At 35.0% G+C, this 9,744-nt stretch overlaps 2 protein-coding genes across 2 annotated transcripts; one reads left to right on the forward strand and one right to left on the reverse strand.

Annotated features, from left to right (window-relative positions):
• Positions 1–1,523: 1,523 nt before the first annotated feature.
• On the forward strand, positions 1,524–4,312 carry Nemp (Nuclear envelope integral membrane protein). The gene is made up of 8 exons (XM_014355863.2): positions 1,524–1,729; positions 1,966–2,075; positions 2,160–2,385; positions 2,458–2,624; positions 2,695–2,910; positions 2,990–3,114; positions 3,360–3,521; positions 3,601–4,312. The coding sequence occupies exons 1-8, from the start codon at positions 1,633–1,635 to the stop codon at positions 3,725–3,727; spliced, it is 1,230 nt and encodes a 409-aa protein (XP_014211349.2). The 5' UTR covers positions 1,524–1,632; the 3' UTR covers positions 3,728–4,312.
• ics (ras suppressor protein 1) lies at positions 3,785–7,595 on the reverse strand. The gene is made up of 8 exons (XM_014355862.2): positions 7,346–7,595; positions 5,715–5,765; positions 5,511–5,631; positions 5,329–5,447; positions 5,179–5,261; positions 5,005–5,119; positions 4,810–4,942; positions 3,785–4,724 (listed from the first exon to the last, which is right to left on the reverse strand). Exons 1-8 carry the CDS (start codon positions 7,512–7,514, stop codon positions 4,637–4,639), a joined length of 879 nt encoding a protein of 292 aa, XP_014211348.2. The 5' UTR covers positions 7,515–7,595; the 3' UTR covers positions 3,785–4,636.
• Between the last annotated feature and the right edge of the window lie 2,149 nt (positions 7,596–9,744).

The raw sequence follows: 9,744 nt of genomic DNA on the forward strand, positions 1-9,744 counted from the left end.
TTTTTCAACATTTAATGTTATTCTGTAATTTTACATTAATAAGTCATGGAGAACTACTTGAGGAAAATAAATAATATTCACATAGCTTCAAAACGTTACGGGAATTTTTAGTTGCAAAATTTTTTAAGTATTTGTAAAGCTGAATCTTAAGTTTTGAAGTACATTGTATAATTATTTTAATTCCTATTTTAAGATAAATCTATGATGAAAATAGTAAAAAAACAAAAAAAACTGTTTTGAAATTTATTATCAAAAATGACACAAAGATAATAAAGTACTTTCTTAAGTTTGCGTAACTATTAGTAACGTTTTTCTAGTTTTGTAGAATATCTTAGCGAAGAAAAGCTCGGAGTTTTTTCAAGTTAAGTCAGCGCAGTTTTTGCAAAAATTTAGCACTTGTTTTATCTAAGAAGAAAAATTATATTTACAGAAAGTTTACTATAAATTAACTACTAAAATGTGCACAAAACTGCTTTTATTGTGCTCTCATACATCAAGATTCAAAATTTTCTTTACCAATACTGCATTCTACTAATAAAAATTTACGTCAAATATTTTTTTTTGGCACACGCCCATAATGAAAAAAAGGAAATTTTAGTTGTATTTGTCGTAAGTCACATAAAAAAAGAACAAATGGTAATAATAAGCAAAAAAATAATAACAATAAAAATTTTTTTTCCTATATTACTTTAATGATAGCTTTCAGTTATGTATTGTGTAGTTTTCTGCTTATTTTTTATCGAAAAATTGTATCACTCAAAAGAAAACAACATAAGTTTAATGACAGCGAGGTGCATCTATTTCTGCAAGAGAGAAGACTTAATCATGCACTTACTTGATAAAACTTGATTTTTGTGGCGCAAACAAGTTATTTTGCTGTAAAAAAGGGTCTTCCTGGCTAGATTCTTTCTAATTTTTTAAAAGGATCATTATATGGACAACAATCTATAGTTTTTGCAAGATTTCGTTAAATTCCATCCAACAACGAAATGGAAACCTCTGGCTCTCCAACTACCTACAGATAAGTATGTCACGACGAAAAACTCGCGAGGGAAAATATCAATCAAACATATTTATCAGTCATCGCGCCAAACGTTGCTCATCTCATGCCCTTGTTGAACGCTAATCCGCTCGATTGTTTGATCAACTGATTCGTGACCGACCAATCGCGTGCCAGCTATACGTCAAGCTGTACATGTAGTGGAATTTCGATCTGTACCACAAGTGACAAGACCACAACCACATCCCACATTACATTCTATTGTGAAACTATGACGTAGGGACCGTGGGTCATGGGGTAGGTACTGTTCTATAAAAGAGACTTCAAAATTCCATAGTTTCATCAGTCTCCATTTTGCAACTGCAAATCAAATCTCTGTTGCGCCATGCTTTTGAGCAAGCAACTACCAACTATCAAAAAAAAAAAGAAACCAGTGCAACCAACTTATCTCGTGATTTAATTTTCCCGCGCGATGCGGCAGCGCGCGAATAAAACAAAAACATAAGAACATAACCTCATAAGGGTGAAATATTTTTGGCGTGTTGCCGTCATCAACAAAAGTATAAGCCGCTGTGCGTCCTTTTCAATGAATTTACCCTCGTGATAGCGGTTCAAGGCCGAAAAAAGCGACGATGAGGTGCATCCCAGGAAGGAGCGTAATCGCCGTCCTAACGGTGATCCTTGCTGTTGTACGAAGCGGCCGAGCCTCGCTCTATGATAAAGAATCCGGTGAGTTTGTGTGATCTAATTGTTTATTAACCTACTACTTGCTGTGTTTAAGTTTGTTTTACAATTTATTGGTGATTTTATATATTTTGGTCCTTTGAATCAAAATGTAAAAGGTTTTCTTTGATAACTTACGAATTAAGATTATTGTAATATTTTTGCATTAACAAAATGTTTTGTCATTTAATTGTTTATCAACAAAGTGCATTACTCATTAAAATAAAACAAAAAACTTGCAGTGTACTTCATGGAACCTGGTGAGTACATAAGCAATGATAAGCCTGGCTTGAGTATTTTTTGTCACAACGCCAACTCCAAGTACATCATGAACTTTTGGAGGACCATTGTTGTAAGTTTATTTGTTCACTAATAATTAATGTACGTAACTACATGATACTTTCCAGAGGCATTAAGCTTTTATCTTTGTTTTCAGATAAGTCTAAAAACGAATTTAGAAACGTATGAACTTTATGAAGGTACGTCACCTCATGAAGTGGTGGAGAAGCACGAGGACAATCAAAAGTACTGGAGGTTTTCTTTGTTCAATGCCAAGAAAAGCAAACAGTTTAGAATTAATCCTTTTGAAAATAGTTGTATTGGTGTATACATGAACAAAAAATTAAATCAATTCCAGTACAAGATGGTCATGTCGGAAAATAGTAAGTTTTTACCGTGCCATACATCACGTACATTAAATATTTCCGTGACTTAACCATTTCTTTTAACACTAGATTTAGATAGTTGGAAAGTATCAATGATGGTCCTAGGTGTTTTTTTATTTTGGTCTGCACAAAGACTGAGTAGAAATACAGTGTTTTATTACGCCAGTGGAATCACGTTTGGTGTGACACTTTCATTCGTTGCATTGATTTATATAATTGGAAAGTTATTGCCAAAGGTTCGTTCAAATATTTGCCAATTTACCTCAAGATCAATTAAAGCACGTGACTATAATTACATTTATACAGGGCAAGTTTATGTACTTGATGATGGCAACAGGCTACACGATGAGTTTCTATGTTGCTCAAATGATATGGGAAAACGCACAACTGATTGCCATGCAATATCGCGACTACGTTGTGTATTACATTCTCACCACTGCCCTGACTAGCTTTATTATTTGTTACCGATTTGGTCCGGTAACTAACCCCAGAACAAAAAACATCATACAATGGGTGTTGCAGGTTAGTGTAGAGCGTTTCTCCAAAACTCATAAATACATTGATAAACTTTTTTCATACGTAAATCGTTCACTTACAACAGATCATTGGATTGATATTAGTGTATCACAGTAGCTATTTTCGAGAAGCATCAACAGCAGTATGCGTGATCCTCGTAGTGTTTTATAATTTTCCAACGGTCGTTTTTCGTAAAGGACACACTTATTGGTAAGTTGTAAAGGGATACTGACAAGGCTTATTATTAGTTTTGTACTTTCTCTTAAAGAATTCTTACATGCTGCTTATAATTTACACCATATCACATGTTCTTCAACCCTCTAATGCTTATCTCTTTGTACATATTTCTCTTATTTTGTTAAATAAAAGCAATTTTTTTTTTCCACGTGATTCTTATTTTTTTCATCCAACGTTAAACTTTTTACGAAATATCTCATTTACTTGGATCACGTTAGGAAACACATGTTTCCGGATCAACGTCGTTTATTAACAGACGATGAGTATCGCAAGGAGGCAGAGAGAGAGACTTTTAAAGCTTTGTCTGGCTTGAAAGAGTACTGCCACAGTCCCAAGTGTGACCCCTGGAAAACTGTACTGAAACTCAAGGATCCGGTCAGGTACACTTGATTCAATTATACGAGTGATCGAATACCATTTCACTCAATTACTCATTCATTTTTTAAATTTTCATTTCAGATTTGCCAAATTCGTCGAAGGTAACAGTCATTTGTCGGAGAACGAATCAATGGATCACGATGCAGAGCTTACCAGACTTATAGAAGAGTGCGAGTGCACAGATGACGAACCTAGTGATGAAGATTAAAATCGTCTCCTAATTGAACTTTGTACGAGGCTGTGTTAGGTAAAAAAAACTTCCTTGTTATGTTTTATTATTTAAATAGCTGTCTTAAATACAATTTTGTGTGCCATGAGTATTTTGCTCAGTGGAGTGTTTGCTAAGAATATTTAGGTGATTGGTATTTTGTGAAAAAAATACTATTTTGTCTGTAAACTACAATGAAAAAGTTTACAGTTTATGAAATAATAATATTTATTAATTTACATGGCGATCATTGGTTAGGACTTTTATTTTGCAATGTATTGGATGAAATGATTTTCACTTTTCCAATTTTTGCTGAAACGATCATTGTACTAATTGTAAGATTTATTTGATAGAATTTACAACACGATTTTAATTAAGGAATCAGAAGATAAGAAAGTGTGGTCGAATTCGTTGAAATTTACTTTTGAATCAAATCCATGTAGTTCCAATAAAATATTTATTTTTGTAAACTCAAATATATTACGCCGATTAATTTAATAGCGTTAATTTTAAATAAATTATTAACCAATGGTTTAAAATAAATAGTAAATTAAATACGATTAGACGTGTAAATACATTATGAATGTAGTGTCTTCAAGACAATGTTGTTATAAATAAGTAAATCCATAAAACTGCGCAAATAAAAATATCCTTATTTTTTCACGGAGTAAAAAAATACTGTCATGTGTTAATATTTATGTATAAAAGTTGACTTAAGCTCCAGTTGTTAACATTAATTTGTGTGTCCACTATTAAAAATGTGCTACACGCTAGTAAGGCACAGTTACTCTACAAGTTGATAAAATGAAAACAATGAAAATCGCGTTCAGGACGCAATTACACTTCTCTCAGCTGGAAATGAAAAACTATGGCAGTGTAAAAAAAAACCAATCGATTCCCGACGAGCCCTCACCCTCGAGATCTCGAAATCTTCTTGCTCTTGTCGTTCTCGATCGGCGGTGGTGGACCTTTTGCTGCCTGGTGTCTGTTGTAAACGCTATTGAAACGAAATAAAAAAAATTTGTTATAAATAAAAGACACTCGTGGTAAAAAAAAAAGAGTAGCTCCTCGTCTCAACGTACTACTTGTAAGTCTCGGAGCGTAAGTAGTCCATGACGTGCGAAATCCCGACCTGGAGCTGATCGCCTATCGGAGTGACCCAAGGGTTGAACTCCATCTGGAAGACCGCCTTGTTGCTTGCCAAGTCTAAACTACCTGCAAACCGAAATGTACCGTCAATTTTCAAAATTCCCACTGACGATTTCTCGTTGACTCACCGATTTCTGGGGGCAGAACCGTCAACCGGTTTCCTTGGATGTGGAGCTCGCGCAGTCGGTTCAGTTCGCCGATCTCCTTCGGCAGTTCGATCAGATCGTTGTCCCTCAAGCTTAGCTAGTGATAATACATTTGATTTTATTTGCAGTAGTTGAAAAAAAATAATATTCCCTTACTATTTGCAGGTTTTTCAGCTGTCCGATCTCCGGTGGTAGGAACTCGAAATCGTTATCGGCTAGGTAGAGGGCCCGCAGTGTCTCTGCAAACGAATCGACCGTCAAGCCCGACCCTTTTGGAAAAAATGTAGTGTCCAAAGTTATACAAACCCATCATGAAAAAGTTCCCCGGAAGGTTTTTCTCGTTGAGATTGTTGTAGGTCAGGTCCAAGACCTCCAGCACCGGAAAGGCGCCAAAACCCCGTGGCAACACGTTCAGTCGGTTCATCCTGTAATTCACTAACAACGTAACGATCGAGTATTTATTTACCGATTATTCCGTCCTCACGTACCCGAGATTCAAGATCCTCAACTTTGGCATTTGCGACAGCGACACGGGCAGTTCCGTTATGTGGTTGTTGAATAAGTTTAGTATCTCCAGGTTGATCAAATTAGCCAGGCCAGGCGGTACGGCTGTTTAAACAGTTTATCGTGTCAGTTTTGAGTTGTTTTTTTTTTTTTTTTTTTTTACATGAATCGCAGAAGCGAACAGTTACCTTGTATTTTGTTGTGACTCAGTGTGATTCTCGTAAGATTTTGCATGAGAACTGCAAATGTACGAAATCGATCATTAGAAGCGGAAAGTATGAGCGCGTGGTGGCTTATTGCAGTTAGTTTGAATACTATGTTGTTGTAAATACAAAGTTGCTATTTTTATTTATAATTTTTGGGCCCGACCACTGTATGGGAGTACCTTATGTTTTCTTCAGAGCAAGAAGTGTAACCACTTAGACATGCCCTATTTTCGACGTAAAATAAATTTTGAACTCAATATAAGGGTGATCCGAGTTTTATCAAGTAGATGAATTTTGGCTTTATTTCCACCGCAGCATTCCAAAAAAAAAAAAAAAAGTACCAGCTTGTTCGCGATAACTTTTTTCCACATATATTTTGTGTAACGTTCAAAAATGAATTTGTAGATCTCAAAAAAAAAAAAAAATACGTCAAGAAAACTGTTTGTCGCCCAAGAAAGCAAGAAATTAAAATTCTGCAACAACGTGTTTAAAAAAAAAGTTGTTGAGCTCATTAAAATAAAACTTTTTTGCTTAGTAGGTTTTTCTTTACAGTGCGGTCTTAACACTTAAACGGAAAAATCGTTTCAAAAATTCTAAAAAATTATTTTACATTAAATTACATTTTTGGTCGAAATATTAAACACTAAACTTGTTTTTGAGTTGACCATTTTTGTCCGTACTATCGTCTTAAGATTTTCAACAAATGAACTGTACGAAAATAGCCAAAAAACCGTTTTATAGAATACAAAATTTTTGCATGTCTTCTGCGGACACAACATTTAAAATAAAATTAATTGGTTTTATTGAAACATATTTTCTCGTGTTTTGCCATTTCTGTCAATAAATTCGTCGTAACGCATTAAGTAATGGGAGGCGTTTTAAAATAATCTAAAAATCGTTTTGTAGTACATAATTTTTTTTTTACATTAGACATTAACTGACAAAAAATATCATTATGAAATATTATATTAAGCTATAAAAACGGTTTCAAAATAAAACCCTATTATTCTCGCGATCCATGAATTGGTCGTGTCTCACACGCAAAGCGTAAAATTTTTTGCACCAGTTTATCCAACTGTTGATGTTGGTGTTTTTTCAACGCTCACCGCTTTCACCAATGCAATCTTAATTAAAATAATAAAAAACTCCTTTTTTTTAAAATTAATTTTCCTACAGTCATATTCGCTTAAAATCCATGTACACACCACATCATATGATTCCCACACAAACCGATTTGTAATTACCGTACAAAGAAAAGCGTTGACCGTGAAAACATCACGACTTTTCCCTCGAGCTCGATGATGTCACTGATCAAACAAATGACTTTCTTCCGTCCCGTTGAGATCCCAAAAATCTAAATTAAACGCTGCCCTCAACAATGACCGAATCTGCGTTAATTGTGCTTTCTCAGTGACAACTACACCTGTCAAAATTTTCAACCGATTCCATCAATCACGGCCCAAACAACTCTCGCATTCAACCCACGCACGCCGCCAAATTAGGAAATGCGCTCCCAGAACTGGTCCGTCGAGAGGGGGACGACGACAAATGTGGTATACCACCGTAAAAGGCAGGAAAAAAAAAGAAGCAGAGTGTGGATATGGTTGACTCACGTAGACCAGGCAGCTCGTCGAAACTCGCGATCCCCTTGTCCGTGAGATCGAGCTCCGGATTCTGGATCTCGCGAGCCTCGTCGATGATTTTCTTGGCTTTGGACATCTTGCTCGTGGCCGGTATACACGACGACACCACCGTCGGGTGATTACTAGTCGCTTGGCTCATGTTATTTTGTATTACGTGTGTATATGTGGGTAGACGTAGGTATGCATATTACAATACAAAGGAAATTCTATTGCGCAGACGTGTACATTGTAGTCGTGTGTATATATTATGGATAAGTATGATAAATGTGTATGAATGTGTGGAAATAGCAAACGCTACTGACACTCGCCATGCGGTGCAGAGAGAGAGAGACTGTGGGATCCCCACCTCTTTTTTCTCTCTCCGTACGCGCTGCTTTATCGATCGAACTTGTGCGTGGGTGGATTTGGTTTATTCAGAGTTTGGTTTCGAGCGTCGCAGGTGGGTGGCGCGAAAAGTCTCGTCTCGAGGGTCCCATTGATTTTTTTCCCTCATTTTTATACTTAGGTATATAGTTGATGAGAAAATGTAATTGTTAACTAATTAAACTCCTCACCCAGGGTTATTTTGTTTAAGTGCTGAAGAGCACGGAGTCATGGGGTTAAAGTATTTAAGTTAAAGGATTAGGAGCTCAAGGAATTCGGAGTAGAAAATCATGTTTGTTAATAATTTTTATTTACAACCTAACCGAGTCATTTCAGTTATTAACAATTTTATTGAACCTACAACTAACATTCGAATGATTTACAAATAATTTCCAGTTTTTATGATAAATAGTGCTTTTATTATTAACAAAAAAATGGAATTATAGTACTTGTGGTAAAGGTTTAGGGGCTTAAGAGTTTGAAATTAAGTTGATCGGGTTAGAACGTTCGAATTTGCCGCTGGGCGGGTATCGCTGACTTGCAACGGATGAACAATGCACCATTGTAATTGCTGACATGATGGTATAACTGAATCTCCGACCGTGTGGCGGCATGCGGTTAATACTTTTCGATACAATTCATGAATATCATCGTTTGTGAAATATCAAACGGTCAAAACGAAAAGAAAAGTTGATCGGAAATTAGAAAAATTTTTTTCGGCTAGATACATCTACTTTGAACGCCTCCCAAAGAGTCCTTGATCCAATCGCTGTTTTGGCGGTTCCCTCCCGCAAGTGGTGAAAAAAGTGTCTGGTTAGTATATGTATAGACCAAACTGTTAGCTGTTGATAGAGATGTGTGTACACTGGCTCATGACGTAAGTCTATACAGTCACCCACATGGACGGACTCGGTTTGAATAGTTTTTTACGTTGTAGTAGCTCATCACCAATCCGTGAGGTAAGTTGGACGTGGGACGTGGGTGACTTGCTGGTGCGTAACTGCGCACATGTTTTTTGTTTTTATTTTTATATTTCTGTTAAAAACCAGTGTCCTGCTTTATTATTTGCGTTTTTCCAAACCAAATTCCTCTCTTCTTTTCATTTCTTCTTACAAAGGATGAAAGTTCAGAGAAATGAAAAAAACATACATCGGCTGCTTAACTTAATATAATTTTCCAACATTAATCAACTTACATATTGTAATTTCCATTTATTATAAAAATTTTTTTTTTCAGCTATAATTCGTTAAAACAACCTTTCATATATTTGCTTATTATTTTATTTCCCTTGATAAATCCTTTTGTGTCCAACATATACTTTTTTTGTATATCTACTAAAAAAACGGCTACTGAATATGTAATCGTAATTATTTAATATGCCTTTAATTTTGACCAGATGAGATTTTTAATAAAGTCTTAGAATTTCATATTTTTGAATCATTTTTTAATACGTACACAAAGTAATAACATGAATAAACTAATTTAAAAAAAAAAACTGAAAGAACAATTTCATTTGAAAAAAAAAGTTTATATCAGTATTCAGCATAAAATTTTAAACTACAATTATTTTTAATTTTATCATTACATCATAAAATATTAACACGTGCTATGTACTAATATCAAATCATATGGCTACTGTCACTTTTTAATTAATTTTTTTTTCTTTTCAAACCGTGTAACTGATTTCACACTGAAAATTTTTACATCTATTTAAATGGATATCCATTCTTTAGTTTTGCGCCTTGACATAAAAACACGTGTAATATCATCGCATGATAATTATATTTTTATAAAAGTATACCTACATCAAGCTCTAAACCATCACATGTTGCACTCATTATTCGATGTTTCATGAATTTTACTAACGCGTTTTTAACGCGACAACAACGATTTCTGCGAAAAAAATTATAAAGAAATAAACAAACATAATTTTCCCTCTCCCAATACCTTGAGCTCCTAACTCTTTACCCCAAGTGCTTTAACCTCCCATAACCCTGTACTCTTAA

Source organism: Copidosoma floridanum, unplaced genomic scaffold (assembly GCF_036245765.1).
Source record: "Copidosoma floridanum isolate Cflo_tuat_1 unplaced genomic scaffold, Cflo_Japanese_pri ptg000035l, whole genome shotgun sequence".
In the NCBI taxonomy this organism is placed as follows: Eukaryota; Metazoa; Arthropoda; class Insecta; order Hymenoptera; family Encyrtidae; genus Copidosoma; species Copidosoma floridanum.

Coding starts and splice junctions, on each gene's coding strand:
- ics (XM_014355862.2), bottom strand. CDS start 7,514: ATGAGCCAAGCGACTAGTAATCACCCGACGGTGGTGTCGTCGTGTATA. Junction 5,448..5,510: donor TTGAGGATCTTGAATCTCGG/GTACGTGAGGAC, acceptor AGTGAATTACAG/GATGAACCGACTGAACGTGT. Junction 4,725..4,809: donor CGCTCCGAGACTTACAAGTA/GTACGTTGAGAC, acceptor TCGTTTCAATAG/CGTTTACAACAGACACCAGG.
- Nemp (XM_014355863.2), top strand. CDS start 1,633: ATGAGGTGCATCCCAGGAAGGAGCGTAATCGCCGTCCTAACGGTGATC. Junction 2,076..2,159: donor ACTTTTGGAGGACCATTGTT/GTAAGTTTATTT, acceptor CTTTGTTTTCAG/ATAAGTCTAAAAACGAATTT. Junction 3,115..3,359: donor CGTAAAGGACACACTTATTG/GTAAGTTGTAAA, acceptor GGATCACGTTAG/GAAACACATGTTTCCGGATC.